Source organism: Vulpes lagopus, chromosome 3 (genome assembly GCF_018345385.1).
Source record: "Vulpes lagopus strain Blue_001 chromosome 3, ASM1834538v1, whole genome shotgun sequence".
NCBI lineage: Eukaryota > Metazoa > Chordata > Mammalia > Carnivora > Canidae > Vulpes > Vulpes lagopus.
This window is the reverse complement of record NC_054826.1, coordinates 138,122,566-138,140,494: the sequence shown is the minus strand read 5'-3', so window position 1 is coordinate 138,140,494 and position 17,929 is coordinate 138,122,566. Positions and strand designations below refer to the sequence as shown.

General features: G+C 36.5%; 1 protein-coding gene across 1 annotated transcript in view; it reads left to right on the top strand.

The window, feature by feature from the left end:
* The window catches only part of SLC30A7 (solute carrier family 30 member 7), an 85,242-nt gene that overhangs the window by 1,673 nt on the left and 65,640 nt on the right, over positions 1-17,929 (top strand). The window contains exon 3 of the mRNA XM_041748345.1: positions 16,768-16,881. Within this exon, the coding sequence (XP_041604279.1) occupies positions 16,768-16,881 (114 nt within the window). The remainder of the gene's footprint in view (positions 1-16,767; positions 16,882-17,929) is intronic.

Below are 17,929 nucleotides of genomic sequence, written 5' to 3'. Positions count from 1 at the left end.
TCAACGTAAGGTGCATGTAGTGATCGTGCTTTATTATAAATACACAGTACAATATATTTTGCTCTTCTTAAATTAAGCCATATTGTGGCATATGTACTGGCTGTATCAAGACTGTAACTTGGTTGCATATGTACACTTCGGCTACATTATTATATAATTGCCTTATATTACAATACATTATCTTTCACTATGGCCTTCCATTACGTAAATTACTATGTGAAATGCCTTGTTCAAGGGAATTATATTTGAAGTATCTAAACCACTTCTTTCATGGAAAGTTAGGTATAAAGTAAATTTTTTGATCTGTAGGGATCTATTGAGGAAATTACAGTTGGCGTTTGAACAACACGGGGTTTAGGGGCATGAACACTGTGCAGTCGAAAATCTACATATAAACGTTTGACTCCCCAAAAACTTAACTTCAAATAGCCGACTGTCAGCCGTAAGCCTTAGTGATAGCATAGTTGACTAACCCGTGTTTGTATATTATGTGTATGATGTACTGTATCCTTATGATAAAGTAGGCTAAAGAAAAGGAAATGTTATTAAGAAAATCATAAGGAAGAGAAAATACATTTATGGTGCTGGTGCTGTAGTGTATTGAAAAATATCTGCCTGTAAGTGGACTCGCGCAGTTCAAGCTTGTATTGTTCAAGGGTCAGCTGTACTAAAGCCATTGTCTTCTAAGCCATGCGTCAGTATGCATCAGTACATAAGGAAAACGTCAGTGGTACATGATTTTTTCTTCTGCCCTTTGGTGGCTTTTTCCTCTGATCTTACGATCTGTTTTTCCTCCAGTTTACTCTTTTCGACTGTGATATTTGTATCTTCCACATTTGAAATCTATTTCTGACCTAGTGTCTTATACCTAAACCATTCAGTAGGTATTCATCATTATGTTAACCTCCATATCCACTTATTCCCCAATATTAATTTTTATCAGTGGATTGGGAATACAACCACATTGTTCTTGAAGCCTTGGCAGATTTAAAAATTGCTTGGGCCTTTTCATAATCTGGATTTCTGTGTCTTACTTAGATATCACAGTTTTTAGTCCCTTTTGTTGACTGATCAACAATTTCTTTATATGACTGGATTATCTATTCCTAAAGTTTCAATTAGATTTTAAGTTCCTTGAATAAATGCGTCACCAAAATTCAGTTTGTTTGTCATAGTCATTTCTGTGTTCATTTTCATGCTATAAGAATTAAGTTTCAAGATGTTATGAACATGAAATGTCAATTTTTTCCATTACAGAATTAAAAGATGGATAAAACATGCTCTTTCTTCACAAGTAAAGCTTTATAGGAACGGTTGGTCTAGTTGCAAAAAATGTTAAATAGTTCTGCTTCTTGTTTAGGGCCTTCATTATTTAAAGAAAGAACTTAGGGATGCCTGGGTCGCTCAGTTGGTTAGGTGTCTACCTTTGGCTCAGGTCCTAATCTCAGGGTCCTAGAATCAAACCCGATGTCAGGCTTCATGCTCAGCGAGGAGTCGGCTTCTATCTCTCCTCTGTGTGTGTATGTTCTCTCTCTCTCTCTCTCATATAAGTAAATAAAATCTTTTAAAAAAATAGAGGAAGAACTTAGTTATAGTTGGTTTACATTTTTGAAGGTGAGAATGTGTCATCAGTGGAAGCATAGCTAAACTCTTTGTGTGTTTTCCCCCATTAGATACCCAATGCTTTTTACTTTTCCACTAGAATGTAAACTTTATTAAAGTAGGGATCTTTTCTATCTTACTCAGGCACCTCAATACATGGCACATAGTGTGCTTAATACATATGTGCTGAATGAAGAATGAGCGAATAAAGAATGTATGGAGTTAATCTACCTATACTAAATGTACTAACTAACCCTGTTAGAAAGGAAGAAAACCATTAAACTTTTCTCTTATTTTTTGAAGTTAGTAGGAAAGGTAGGAATACCATATGTGATCTTTCCTTCTAGGGTTCTTTTTCCTTTTAGTATTTCATTTTTATTGCTATTTATTGTTGAGTAACTAGTTAATCTCAAGTTAATATAGTATAAGTATGTGATTTTGTACCATCTAGGATTAAGTTCTTTTTCAAGCTACAGAAAAATCTCCAAATAATGATTTCTTAAATAAGACAAAACTTTGTTTCCAGGATGGCTGTTTTGAGTTCCAGCCATCCTTACCATCGGATTATCCAGAATGGAGAGAAAAAGAGGTAAAAAGTGTACATAGTGTCTTTTAAGGAGATTTATCTGGACAGACTTAGAGGACTTTGACTTATATTTTAGTGGCTAAACCTTTAGTCATTTTGGTCATGCCTAGTTGCAGATGTCATCATTGTTCCAGTCAAACAGGTATTCTGCTGTAAGTCAAGGATTCTTTACTAAGAAAGAAAGGGAGTATCCGGATACTGTAGGCTCAGGAAGTGGGACTAGAAAGAGATAAGCTAGTCTCCTATAGATAAAAAACTGAGGCCCAGGGTTTTTTTCCAGAGTAGCAGCAGAGCCTAGAAGCACCTGTCATCCTGGAGGTTTTCTTTTTTTTTTTTTTCCCCCTGCTAACCATGATTCTTTTCTAGTATTTCTGTATTGTTTCCTTTGTTCTTATGCTCTTTTGTTCTATGTACTTCATTGTCTGTTAGAAAATTTAATTTCAGTAATATTTCTTACCAAAGGTGTTGCAGTCATTTTCCCCTTAGGCATAGAGCGAATTCAGATAATTCTAAAGGTAAATGTCTTTGTATTAACAAAGTAAATATTTGTTCAGGAAATGTTTTAGGCTATACCGGACATTGATTTGTTCCTACTTCTGGATAGTATATCATAACATATGTTTCCAGTGTAACTCCTTGGTAAAGAAAACGATTCTATTAATCACATTTTTCTATAGAATTAAAACAGATACATCTTAGTCTTTTGTCAGTTTTCCCCTCTCAAAAGACAACATTAATTACCAGTTCCTGGTGATGACTTTTGCTTTCCTCAGGTTTTCGTTTTTTCTTTTTCTTTTTCTTTTCTTTTCTTTTCTTTTCTTTTCTTTTTTCTTTTCTTTTCTTTTTTCTTTTCTTTTCTTTTCTTTTCTTTTCTTTCTTTTCTTTTCTTTTCTTTTCTTTTCTTTTCTTTTTCTTTTCTTTAATATTATTCATGAGAGACATGGAGAGGGAGGCGGAAACACAGGCAGAGGGAGAGGCAGGCTCCCCGCAGAGAGCCCCATATAAGACTCAGGACTTGATCCCAGGACCCCGGGATCATGCCCTAAGCCAAAGACAGACGCTCAACCATTGAGCCACCTAGGCGTCCCAAGGTTTTATTTTTCACCTTAAAAATGCAGATAAATGTTCCATTTTGCTGAGAATTTTCTTAAGTAAGGGATTATATAATGGAATGTAGTGGAGTTGAGGGTTTTTCATCATAACTCTCCTTAGTTTAGCAACTTATGCAAATGTCAGGATTCTAATTTCTTGCTAATAAATTGGTAGTTAATAGTTTTTTCCACCTTCCCAACTCTTGGGATCCAATCTTGATTATTCCTTATCTTCAGTTTTGAATTAATCTTTAGCAACCATTATAAATATACTGTTAGCTTAGTTACCAATAGACTTTAAAAATTTTTTTTACTATGGGGACGCCTGGGTGGCTCAGCAGTTGCGCACCTGCTTTTGGCTCAAGTCATGATCCCGGGTTACGGGATCGAGTCCTGCATTGGGCTCCTTGTGAGGAGCCTGCTTCTCCCTCTGCCTATGTCTCTGCCTCTCTTTTTCAGTCTGTGTCTCTAATGAATAAATATATCTTTTAAAAAAAAATTTTATTATGGAAAATTTTAAACATAGGTAAAAGTAGAGAGGTTAATAAACCTCATGTCCCTATCACCAGATTTAACATTTATAACATGTAGCCTATTTCATTTCCTCTTGCTTTTACCTTCCTCATGCTCTTATCTGTCCCACCACTGGGTTATTTTAACACAGATACCAAGTATAATTTCTTTCAAAACTACTTCAGTATGAGTCTCTAAAATATAAGAGCCCCCCTCCCCTTTTTATACATTACCCAATGCCATTCTCATCTTTAAAAATTAGGAATTTATTAATATCAAATGTCCAGTTAGTGAGTGTTCAGATAACTCTTATTATCTCATAATTTCTTTTTACAGTTGGTTTTATAAATAATCCAGACAAGATCCAATCCAAACAAGATCTATAGTATTGGATGGATATGTCTGTTAAGCCTCAATTTATGGGCTCTCTTTCTTCCTTTCTTTGTTTTTGCCTCCAGTAGACCTTTTTTGAAAGCTTCTTTTGCTAAATGTTCTATTCATGTTTATTATATTTTGCTTCAATGATCAGATTTCTCTTTTATATCCTAAGAAGTTTTCATTGTTAAAATATCTTTAGAAAATAGTCAATTTTAAAAGAGTTTAAAAATTAATCTTAGAGAAACTAGAAACTGATAGTGTTTATAGATCAGAGCCTAAAACAAGAATGCTGCTTTTAGCAACTCATTTTTCTTCATCAGGTTACATTTGGTATGTAAATCAGAAAGCCTGAAATATTCTCTATGCTGTTTATATTTATAAGGAAATTTATGCCATGTAATTTAAATGATAATTCAAAATAAGAAACATTTGCTGATACTGAAGATGAGCAATAAAATTGACATTTCTCATGAGTAGCCTTTTGATACATGATAGCTGAACAGAGAACTAAGTAGACTTTTTCTTATTAGTTTGCCTACATGGTTGCAGTTGAGCAATTTTCAAGTCACGATAACAGTTTTAAAGGGCAGCCCTTGTGGCTCAGTGGTTTAGCGCTGCCTTCAGCCCAGGTTGTGATCCTGGAGACCCGGGATCGAGTCTCATGTCGGGCTCCCTGCATGGAGCCTGCTTCTCCCTCTACCTGTGTCTCTGCCTCTCTCTCTGTTTCCCTCATGAATGAATAAATAAAATCTTTAAAACAAGAACCAAACAAACAAATAAATCGATTATATTTCAATGCTTTAAGAGAACATGATGTTCTTCCATTTTAGAAGAGGGGGTGGTTTTTCAGGTAGAATCATATTTTAGGGGATCCCTGGGTGGCGCAGCGGTTTGGCGCCTGTCTTTGGCCCAGGGTGCGATCCTGAAGACCCGGGATCGAATCCCACGTCGGGCTCCCGGTGCATGGAGCCTGCTTCTCCCTCTGCCTATGTCTCTGCCTCTCTCTCTCTCTCTCTCTGTGACTATCATAAATAAATAAAAAAATTTAAAAAAAAAGAATCGTATTTTATAATATACTGAAAATGTTAACATTTTAATGAAAATTAAATCCACTTAAAATTTAAATAAAATTGGGATCCCTGGGTGGCGCAGCAGTTTGGCGCCTGCCTTTGGCCCAGGGCGCGATCCTGGAGACACGGGATCAAATCCCACATCGGGCTCCCGGTGCATGGAGCCTGCTTCTTCCTCTGCCTATGTCTCTGCCTCTCTCTCTCTCTCTCTCTCTGTGACTATCATAAATAAATAAAAATTAAAAAAAAAAAAGAAAAAATTTAAATAAAATTAATATCTCCTTTTGATGAGTATTAAAATTCCCAAGCTATATCTATGCCTTTTGGAAAGGGAACGTAATTGCTGGTTTATACAGAAGAGGTTTATCATTTTTCCCCCTTAGGGCAACATTTGGTGTCTACTAAATATATTTAAAATGAATTTGTCATAAAAAAGATAGTGTGTATTAATTTGCTAGGGCTGAGAACCCTGGGTGGCACAGCGGTTTAGCGCCTGCCTTTGGCCCAGGGCGCGATCCTGGAGACCCGGGATCGCATCCTATGTCGGGCTCCCGGTGCATGGAGCCTGCTTCTCCCTCTGCCTATGTCTCTGCCCCTCTCTCTCTCTCTCTCTCTCTCTCTGTGACTATCATAAATAAATAAAAGTTAAAAAAGAAAAATAAATTTAAAAAAATAATTTGCTAGGGTTGCTGTAACAAAGAACCACAGTAGAAAGTTACTGTCTTGTAGATCTGGAGACTAAAATTCTAAGATCAAGGTATTGGCCATGTTAGTTACTTCTGAGGTCTGCAAGGAAGAAGCTGTTCATGCTTTCTCTTAGTTCCATTTGCTTCTCTGGCAGTTTTTCACATTCCTTGGCTTGTAGAAGTCTCATCTGATACTTTACTCTCTTTGCACATCTATCTCCACGTTTCCCCATGTTATAAGGTCAACAGTCATGTTGGATTGGGGTCCACCTTACTGACCTTATTCTAATGAATTCTGTCTGCAGCGACCCTGTTTCCAAATTAGCTCACACTCTGAGGTAGTGGAGATGTAGGACTTCAAATTAAGAATTTGGAAGAGGACACAATTCAACCCATAGCAGGTTTTACTAAATATATATGTACATCAGTGTATCAGTAAACATTTTTAAATTTATATTTACTTAGAATGAATGTCCTGCCTTCTTCTACAGCTAATTTATGGCCACCTAAAAGAAAAGTCTCATATATAATAAAATCCTTAAATTAAATCCTTGAAGTAAAAATGTCAAGACCCATGGATAAAGTGGAAAAAATAAGCATACTAAGTATGTAAGTTAATGTAATTACTGAAATTGACTTTTAAATTTAGTTATAAAATTTCATAAAGTTAAGGCAGGATGGGTAATAATTCTCATTGTCAAGTTTTACTCTAATACAACTACATTGTTTTTATCTGTAAAGAGAGGTAATTTTCTGAAACCTAAATTTTATTTTTAAAGATTATTCATGAGAGAGACAGAGAGAGATGCAGAGACATAGGCAGAGGGAGGAGCAGGCTCCATCCAGGGAGCCCAATGTGGGTCTTGATCTCAGGACTCCAGGATCATGCCCTGGGCTGAAGGCAGACGCTTAACTGCTGAGCCACACAGGCGTCCCCTGAAACCAAATTTTATTTATTTATTCATGAGAGACACATTTTATTTATTTATTCATGAGAGACACAGAGAGAGAGAGAGAGGCAGAGACACGGGCGGAGGGAGAAGCAGGCTCCATGCAGGGAGCCGGATGTGGGACTCGATCCCGGGTCTCCAGGATCACACCCAGGCCAAAGGTGGAGCTAAACCACTGAGCCACTGGGGCTGCCCTGAAACCAAATTTTAAAAGTAACTTACCAGATTAGTCCTTTATCATAGCATCGAAAATAAAATCATAATGTCTTTATTGTTGGTTTTATAATACTAGAGCTGTTCTTCAAATGGGTCTTTCATACTTCAAAATACAATAAAGTTATCTTTTCAGTGTTACGTGACTATTAAGGTTCAAGTGTGTAGTGTTGTGAAGATCCAGTTATTCAAGGAAAAATTTTAAATAACAGATCTCGGAGAATGGCATGAATAATAAGACCTTTACTGTGTCCTCCTCAGGCATCAGTTTTCTCATTTAGTCTTTTTATTTATTCCTTCTCATTCTGCTTTGAGTTGGGTATTACATGGGCACAGACAGTGCTTAAACCTATTATGCATCTATATTTGAATAAGATGTACAAAGTTCATGATAAAATTTAAGACATTTTCCAAAATATTTTGTGATGACTTGAAGAGTCATCTTTTATAAAAGATAATTTATAAATTTATAATTTATAAATTATAATAATAAATTTATAATTTATAAAGTCATCTTTTATAAAAGATAATTTATAAATTATCTTTGGGGGAGCACCTGGGTGTTCAGGCGGTTAAGTGTCTGACCCTTGGTTTCTGCTGAGGTCATGATCTCAGGGTCTCAGGCCCTTTGGTGGGGCTCTGCACTGCTTGTTACAGCCCCTCTGCTTCACCTCCTTTGTGGGCTTGTTCTCTCTCTCTCTCTCTCTAAAATAAATAAGTAAAGTCTTTTTAAAAAGTTATTGTATTTTTTGTTGTATTGTTTTACTTCAGTTTCTAATTTTATAATTATTCCAAATTATGAGAACATTTTAAAACTGCCTTTTCTACTTAGGTGAGGAATGTTTTTCACTTTTAGTTTGTAGCACTTATAATTAAGGAAGACTAACCAGATTATTAAGAGCTATAGGTCATGCTGAGAACACTAGATATTATGAGTTAATTAATATTTAATATAGTGATTGATTGATAGTAATGGTAATAGGAATATTGATATAGCTTTAATGTGGCAAGCACTGTGATAATATGTTTCACTTATATTAATCATTTTAACATTTATGACACTTTTTATTATTACCTTAAGTGATGGCTGAATTGAGGTACCAAGTAGTTAAGCAACTTGAGATTCACAAAACTAGTAAATAGTGAAAATGGGATTTGAACGCAGGTACTCTGACTTCAGAAGTAGTACTCCTAACCACCCTAATACTCCTTGGTTTTAAATATTGAGCTGTTGATATGCTTGCTTTCAGACATTTCTATTGGGCTGTCTTCAAGTTCACTGATTTCTTTTCCTCAACTGTGTCCAGTCCTCTCATAAACCAATTGGAAGAATTCTTCAGCACTGATAAACTTGTTTTTTGTGTCTTCCTTTTCCATTTAATTTTAATTTTAAAAAAAAATTTTGTAATAAAGGTTTTATTTATTTGAGAGAGAGTGCGTGTGTGGGAGCAGAGGAAGGGCAGAGGAGGAGGGAGAGGGAAAGAGAGAAACCCTAGTGGACTCCTCACTGAACGTGGAGTCCCTCATGGGGCCTGATCTAACTACCATGAGATAATGACCTGAGGAGAAACCAGGGGTTGGATGCTCAAACAACTGGTGCCCCTTCCATTTAATTTTTTAAAAAACATTTCAGGTGCTCCTGGGTGACATAGTCATTGAGCATGGGTCTCTTTGGTTTTGGCTCAGGTTGTGATCTCATTGTCATGGGAGAGAGCCCCATGTTGATCAAGCTTCTCACTCAGCTCGGCATCTGCTTAGGATTCCCCTCGCCCCTGCCCATCCCATTCATGCTCACTCTTTTCTTTCTCTCAAATAAATATTTTTTAAAATTTCATATTTTTATGCTGAAATTCTCTAGTAAGTCTTTTTTTTTTTTGTAAGTCGTATGTTTTGTTCACCTTTTTCCATAGATTCTTTAACATATTAATTACTATAGTGATAGTTCCAGTATCTGAGGCAGAATCTTGGTCTGGTTCTGTTGGTTGCTTTATTTCTTCACAGTGAGTTCTTTCTCTTGCTCTTTTTTTGTGTATCTTGAAACTTTTGACCAAAGACTGGATATTAGGAATAAAGAGCTATGATTATTGGGGTAATAGTATTTATAACTAGAAATAGTCCTCTGTCAGGCCATAACTGGGTTAAGTTTTTGCATGTGTCACAGAAGCTCTCCATATTCATGGCATTCCCACCCCCATCCCGACTCCCCCCAAGCTGTAGACTGCTGTTTCTTGTCACTCAGGGTTAGGTTTGTGGTGAATGACTAGGGGCATTCATTAACTTAATCCAGCCTCAGTCTTAGGCAGGCCCTGTGAGCCTGGGCCTTGAGAGTATGGTTTTGTTTTTTTTTTTCTCTCAACATTTTTGCCCGTCCTGTGAAAGCAAAACTCTGCTGTGTACATGTGGATAGTCTTGGGTGAGAGTGAGTTTCCTGCTCTTTTTCCAGTAGTAGTAGAACATCTGCTTTGTATTGATACAGAATTCTGTGTCCCTCCTTTAGTGACTTTTTTTGGTGGTTACTCTAGCCTGCATAATATGAATTTTTAACAGAAATAATATGTTTATCTTACAATAATATACTCCTATTTTCATCTATTCTGTGTGCTTTTATTGTCATTTATTTCACTTTTATATATTTTAAGCTCCACAATATGGTACACCTATGTTTGCTTTATACCAGCGGTTAGTGAACTTTGTGTAAACAGCAGATGGTGAATATTTTAAGCTTCAAGGGCCCTAACGTCTCTGTCATGATTTCTGTATTCTGTTAGAGCACAGAAGCAACCATAGACAGTATTTAAACAGATGAGTGTAACTGTGCTGTAGTAAAATTCTGTTTACAAAGATAGATGGTGCTCTGGGTCATAGCTTGCTGACCCCTGCTTTAGATAGTTATCATTTTAAGAAACTAGCTTTATTGAAATATAATTCATATACTATACAATTTACCCATTTAAGGTAATGGCTTTTAGTTGATTGGCTATTAGTATACTCACAGAGTTGTAAAATCATCCCAACAATCAATTTTAGGCAAGTTTTATTACCCTGAAAGGAAGCCTTGCACTTGTAGCCATCACCCTCTAATTCCTGTCCAGATTTACCCTAATTCTAAGCAACCACTAATCTACTTTTCTGTCTCTACGTATTTGCCGACTCTGACCTTTTTATATAAATGGTGTCACGTAGTGTATGATCCTTTGTGAGTGGTTTGTTACACTTAGCATAATGTTTTCAAGGATCATCTGTATTCTACATGTATTAGCATTGATTTATTTTTATTGCCAAGTAATATTCCAGCAGCGTGTGAGAATTCTGCTTTCTCCACATCCTCACCAACACTTGTTATTGATCTTTTCTTTTTTTGGCGGGGGGAGAACCAGCTCATATTTAATTGTAACATTTTAAAATCGGACAAGTGTTTTGACATCTGCCCACAACCCCATCCCCCCGACATATTTAGTCTCTTTAAAATGACAGGAAAACACCAACCAATCACAGGGTCAATGGGTTTAATAAGTTTACCCCTTCAGTTCCTATTTGCAGCACCCAGTAATCCTTTGAAATACCAGACAGACCTGGCAGTGGCCAGCAGTACACTTCAGATCTCCAGAGTTAAAAGTTCAGGTTCTCTGAGCCTACGGTGTTGCAGTGGCACTTGTCCAAAACTGGTACCTCCCTACAGCTGGGGAACTTAATGTACCAGTGATCTTTGATTTAGCTATGGTAGAGTGGGTATAAAGTTTTTTCTCATTGTTTTGATTTGCTTTTCCATGAAAGGTAGTTAATGATGTTGAGTATCTTTTGTGTGCCTATTAGCCATTTGTGTGTCTTTATTCGGGTTCTCCGATCATTTAAAAAATTGGATTATGTTGGGTCTTTGGGCATAGTTGATTAAGTGACCGCTTAGTTTCAGCTCAGGTTGTGATCCCAGAATTATGAGATCAGACACTGCATCCAACTCCATGCTCAGCACAAAGTCTATATAAGACTCCCCTCCCTCCTGTATGCTCTCTCTCTCTTTTTCAAATAAATAAATGTATCTTTTAAAAATATTGGATTATTTATCTTTTTGAAGACTTTTAAGAATTCTTCATATAGGAAGTGCCTGGCTGGCTCGGTCAACGGAGCATGCGACTCTTGATCTCAGGGTTGTGAGTTTGAGCCCCATGTTGGGTGTAGAGATTACTTAAAAATAAAATCTTCAAAAAAAATTAAAAAAAAAAAAATAAAATAAAATCTTCAAAAACCCAAAATAGAGTTCTTTGTATATTCTGAATATAAGCCCCTTGTCAGATATATAATTGGCAAATATTTTCTCCCATGTGTGTATTTTTTTCACTTTTTTAAAAAAAGATTTTATGGGGGTTTATAGATTTAAACCACTATGGCTTAGTGGTTTAGCGCGACCTTTAGCCTGCGGGTGTGATCCTGGAGACCCGGGGATCGAGTCTCACGTCGGGCTCCCTGTGTGGAGCCTGCTTCTCCCTCTGCCTGTGTCTCTGTATCTTTTTTTAAAAAAATATTTTATTTATTTATTTATTCATGACACACACACACACACACACACACACACAGAGGCAGAGACACAGGCAGAGGGAGAAGAGGGATTCTGACATGGACTCGATCCCGGGTCTCCAGAATCACACCCCGGGCTGAAGGCAGCACTAAACTGCTGGGCCACCAGGGCAGCCCTTTTTCACTTTTTTAATAGTATTCTTTGAAGAACAAAAGCTTTAAAATTCCAGTGATGTCCAGTCTGTGTTTTCTGTTTTTTCTTTTGTTACTTGTGCTTTCGATGTCTTATTGATATAAGAAACTATTGCCTAATCCAAGGTGGTGAATGTTTTTAGTTTTCATGTTTATTAGGTTTTTGATCCATTTTGAGTTATTTTTTTATGTATTGTGTGACATAAGAGCAAAAATCATTTTTTCATTGTGCGTATCCAGTTGTATCAACACATTTGTTAAAAGTATTCTTTCCATCTTGTCATTCTTGTCAGAAGTTAGTTGACCATAAATGTGAAGGTTTATTTCTAGATTCTAAATTCTATTCCATTGCTCTATAGGTTTACTTTTGTGCCAGCACCACACTATTTGATTACTGTAACTCTATAGTAAACTTTGAAATTGGGAAGTGTGAGTCCTCCAACTTTGCTTTTCATTTTCAATATTTTGTCTATTCTAGGTCCCCTTTTTTCTGTATGAATTTTAAGACCAGTTTCTTCAAAGAAGTCTGGGAATTTGATAGGATTGAGTTGAATCTGTAGATCAATTGAGGAAGTATTGAATCTTAACAGTATTGTCTTCTGATTTGTAAACATGGTTTTTTTTTTTCCATTTATTTAGGTCTTTTTAAAAATTTTCAACAATATTCTATAGTTTTAGAGTATAAGTTTTACACTTTTTCGTTAAATGTATTTTTTGATGCTATTGTAAAGGAAAATGTTTTTTTATTATTTTTTATATCACTACTACATAGGAATACAGTTCATTTTTGTTTTTTTTAATAATAAATTTATTTTTTGTTGGTGTTCAATTTGCCAACATACAGAATAACACCCAGTGCTCGTCCCGTCAAATGCCCCCCTCAGTGCCCGTCACCCATTTACCCCCACCCCCCGCCTCCTCCCCTTCCACCACCCCTAGTTCTTTTCCCAGAGTTAGGAGTCTTTATGTTCTGTCTCCCTTTCTGATATTTCCTACCCATTTCTTCTCCCTTCCCTTCTATTCCCTTTCACTATTATTTATATTCCCCAAATGAATGAGAACATATAATGTTTGTCCTTCTCCAATTGACTTATTTCACTCAGCATAATACCCTCCAGTTCCATCCACGTTGAAGCAAATGGTGGGCATTTGTCATTTCTAATGGCTGAGTAATATTCCAGTGTATACATAAACCACATCTTCTTTATCCATTCATCTTTCGATGGACACTGATGCTCCTTCCAGTTTGGCTATTGTGGACATTGCTGCTATAAACATCGGGGTGCAGGTGTCCCAGCGTTTCATTGCATCTGTATCTTTGGGGTAAAATTAACAAGGCAGGAAACCGCAAATGTTGGAGAGGATGTGGAGAAAAGGGAACCCTCTTATACTGTTGGTGGGAATGTGAAATGGTGCAGCCACTCTGGAAAACTGTGTGGAGGTTCCTCAAGAAGTTAAAAATAGACCTGCCCTATGACCCAGCAATTGCACTGCTGGGGATTTACCCCAAAGATACAGTTCATTTTTGTATGTTTATATTGTATCCTGCAATCTTGCCAAACTCAATTATTCTAATAGGTTTTTAGTAGAGTCTTAAGATTTTTATACATGATATCCTGTCATCTGCAAATAGTGATAGTTTTACTCCTTCACTTCCTATCTAGGTGTCTTTTATTTCCTGCCAAACTTCCCTTGTTAGATCCTCCAGTACAATGTTAAATAGAAGTGGTGAGAGGGGACATCTTCATCTTGTATCTGATCTTAGGGGAAAGCATTTAATCCTTGGCCATTAATGGTGCTGTGGGTTTTTTGTAGATGCCGTTTAAGAACTGAGCAAATTCTCTCTATTCCAAGTTTGTTGAGTGTTTTTATTACAAAGAGAAGTGTTAAATTTTGTCAGACTCTTTGCACCTGTTGAAGTGTTCATGTGGCTTTTGGTTTTAATCCTATTGATACAATGGGTTAGATCAATTGATTTTCACATTATTGAACCAACCTTGCATTGTTGGGATTAATCCCACTTGGTCATAGTGTGTATTTTTTAAAATATATATCCTTAGATTCCATTGGCTAGTATTTGTTGAAGATTTTTGTATGTGTATTTGTGAAAGATTAGTCTGTTTCATTTCTTGTGGTGTCTGTTGTCTCATTTTGGTATAAGGGTAATAATACTGCTTTTAAACAATGAATTGGGAAGCATTCTTTCGACATTTTTTTTTTTTTTTTCGGAGTCTTTGTAAGGGATTGATATTTATTGTTCTTTAAATGTTTGGCAGAATTTACCAGTGAAGCTGTCTGGGCATGGCCTTTTCTTTGTTGGAAGTTTTACAATTGTTCATTCAATCTGTTAGCTTGTTATAAGGCTATTCAAAAAACTTTCTTGAGTCACTTTTGCAAGATTGTTTCCAGGAATGTGTCTTTTTCATCTATGTTACATAATTTGCTGGCTTGTAACTGTAGTATTTTCTTATGATTCTTTTTATTTATGTAAAGTCAGTAGTGTATTTTTTTCATTCCTCATTTTAGTAATTTTAGTCTTTTCTCTTTTTTCATGGTCAGTCTACTTAAAGGTTGTGAATTTTGTTGATATTATCAAAGTTTTTGTTTTTTTCCCTCTTTTTTTCCAATGATCTTTTAAAGTTACTAAAAATAAGAAAAAAAGATCTTTTGTATTTACCCACTAATTTTCAGTGATCTTTGTTTCTTTACACAAATCTAAGTTTCCATCGTAACATATTTCTGCTTGGAGAACTTTAATTCCTTTAACTCAGATCTGCTGGCAATGAGTTCTCTCTGCTTTGGTTATCTGGAAAAATCTTTGTGTTCATTTTTGAAAGACATTTTGCTAGATACAGAATTTAAGGTTGACATTTTTTTCCCAATGCTTTAAGGACATCACTCCATTATTCTGTCTTGAGTAGTTTGTGATGAAAAATATACTGTTAGTCTTATCTTTGTTTTTCCTTTTTCTGGCTGTTGTCAAGATTTTCTCTTTCTCTTTGGTATTGAGCAGTTTGTGAAGTGTGGAGAGATTTTCCTCAGCTTGGGATATTTTATTTTATTTTTAAAAAGGTTTATTTATTTTTTATTAATGAGAGATAGAGAGAGGCAGAGAGACAGAAAGAGAGAAGCAGGCTCCATGCAGCGAGCCCGACGCGGGACTCGATCCTGGGTCTCCAAGGATCACACCCTGGGCTGAAGGCAGGCACCAAACCGCTGAGCCACCTAGGCGTCCCAGCTTGGGATATTTTAAATGTCTTGAATATGTGGTTTGTTTTTAAAAATTCTCAAGCATTTCCTCTTTAAATACTTTCTCTATTCTTTCTTCTCCAGTACTGAGAGTCCAAATATTTGTATTTTAGTCTCCTTTATACTGTTAAAAACTTTTACTGCTTTGTTCTGTTTTTGTTTTTGTTTTTTTTTTTTTCTACTCCTTTTCTTCTTTGTGTTTTACTTTGGATAATTTCTCTTGACATGATTCTTTCGTGTTCCTTCTGCTCAGAAGCCCATGTAGGTTATTATTTATCTTCAATATTATGATTTTTTAAAAATGTTTTTGTCATTTCCATTTGATTCTTTTATAGTTTCTATCTCTGTGAAAAGTCCCCAATTTGTTCATGAATTTTCTCCAACTTTATGCAACATCCTTTAACATATTAGTCATATTTGTTTTAAAATTTTTTTTTAATTTTTATTTATGATAGTCACAGAGAGAGAGAGAGGGAGAGACGCAGACAGAGGGAGAAGCAGGCTCCGTGCATCGGGAGGCCGACGTGGGATTCGTTCCCGGGTCTCCAGGATCGCGCCCTGGGCCAAAGGCAGGCGCCAAACCGCTGCGCCACCCAAGGATCCCTGTTTTAAAGTCTCCATCATAGTCCAATCTCTAGGCCTTTTCTGATTCTGTTGATTGCTTTAGCTCTTGACAGTGGGGTTATTTATTGAATGTTGGATATTATGTTTAAAAAAACAAAGGGACCAAGGTTTTTTCTGTTTTATTTTGTTTTGTTTTTAAGACTTTATTTATTCATTTGAGAGAGCATGAGCAGGGGAAGGTAGGGACCAAGGTTAATTGTATTGATGCCCAGAAATGTGCACACTTATTATTTTGTCAGGCCATTAATGTGAGGTTTTGAGTCTGATCAATAGTTGACTAGCTGGGTTTGTATTTTTGTTCTTGATAGTTAATTTCAGTAAGTCACTAACTTATTTTTTAGTGGCTTTTTTAAAGTGAGTTTTACCACCTTATGTTTAGTGTAGGGTTTGGGACCCTGGAGGGTTTTTCTCAGTGTTCTTGCTCCATTGTCAGTTTTCAGCAGGCCCTACACACCTTGCCACAGGGGAATCTCTGTGCTCTTGCTCAGCTCTCAGAGGTAGATTGCTCTGGTTTTATATTCTAGTCAAGACTTCGGTTACGGAGGAGAGAGAATTTGGTTCTCCTCCTGGAGCCTTAGTTTTAGGCAGTCCCTTGACACCTGAGTGCCAGAATGGGCATTATTAATGTTCCTTCCCCTTCTCCCACCTCTCTCTACAGCTTGGTATCAAGAGAAGGAAAAACTGTCTTATCCCTCTTTAAACAGCAGCAACCTTAGCTTTTTATCAGTGTAAGATCTTGGGCCCAACCTGGCTTTAGACTGCCCCCAACAGCAGGTGGCTGGTTTTTTTTCCCTCTCTTTCAGTGACAGCTGACCTTTGCCAGTGACCAGAGGGTGGGCAGATTCCTGCCCCTCATCCAGTAGCAGCTAGCTTTGTTTCTACCCATCTTTCACCAGAAGCTCGGTTTTTTTCTTAGGCAACGGGCGTCAGAGTCCTCAGATATTTAAAACTTACCGTTACTATCTCTCTGTGTATCATATTTCAGGGTTGTCTATTTAGAAGATTAGTTACCTGGTAAGCACAGGACATTTAAAGAATTAGAGAAGAATGCTCACTATTTGATTATTGTTATAATATGCCAATATGTCTGTTCTTTTACAGCTTAGGCTTGATTTCCGACTCTTTTCACATGTTTTTCGATAGCACTGCCATTTTGGCTGGATTGGCAGCATCTGTTATTTCAAAATGGAGAGATAATGATGCTTTCTCTTATGGGTAAGACTTTTAAAAAACTTTTTTATTAAAGTGTAAGAAATACAGAAAATACACAAATCTTAAGCACATGAATGTTCACAAATTGAACACATTTGTGTAACTTGAACCTTTAAAGCCGCTTCTCATGACTCCTCCTCATTTCTTCCCATGTAGCACCCCAAGGGTAACAACCACTTCCCTAACTTAGTAGATTCATTTTTACCTATTTTTGAATAGTCTTTAATTGGAATATACAACACATACCTCTCTTTTTATTTTTTTATTTTATTTTATTTTATTTTTTGTATCTTAAGTACTTTTGCTTAAAGGTAAGACAGATTTTTTGCTAGATGGGGGATTTTCTTAACTCTTAACCTATTTTTTTTTTTTTTAGAAGAAGAAGATTTCAGTATATGAAAACAGTCATGTTTCTTTTTCTGTTGTAAAGGGATATTTTGCTATTAATTTATTTAAAATAATTGTTTCCTAATATGATTTTATATTACTTACCCTCTTCAGCTCTGCTTTTATGAAAAATACTCCTTTTTATACTCTTGCTCAATTTGGATAATTAATCAAATATTTGGAGAGTGTTTCTATGCTGGAGAGACTATATTGGAACATCTGCTCTCACTTCTGAACCTAGTAGTATTTAGAGGCCAAGTTGGCCTTTTGCCATCTCTGATTGGGAGAAGCAGTAGAGTGTCCAGTGTTTGACTCTGCCCTGAGTGTTTTCTTTTTTGAAGTCATACAATATTTTGCAGTGCAATTATTATTTATGTGTACAGCTCTCAAGGATAATATCCTCTATCTCTGTCTCCCCCCTCCTTCTCTTCCCAGCTCCCCATTCTCCCTTCTCACTTGTTGACCCTTTCCTCTCTGTCCCCCTTCCTTGTGAGTGCTTTCTCACAGTCTCTCCTTTCTTTCCTCCCCTGTTTTCTCTTTCACTCTCATCCCCATACTTATCCTCTGTCATCTCTCCTGAATTCCCTTCTCCCCTCTCTTGTTCTCTCTTCCCTGTTCCTTGTGTCCGTGCTCATGGTCTTTCCAGAGTCCTCAGCCTTCCACT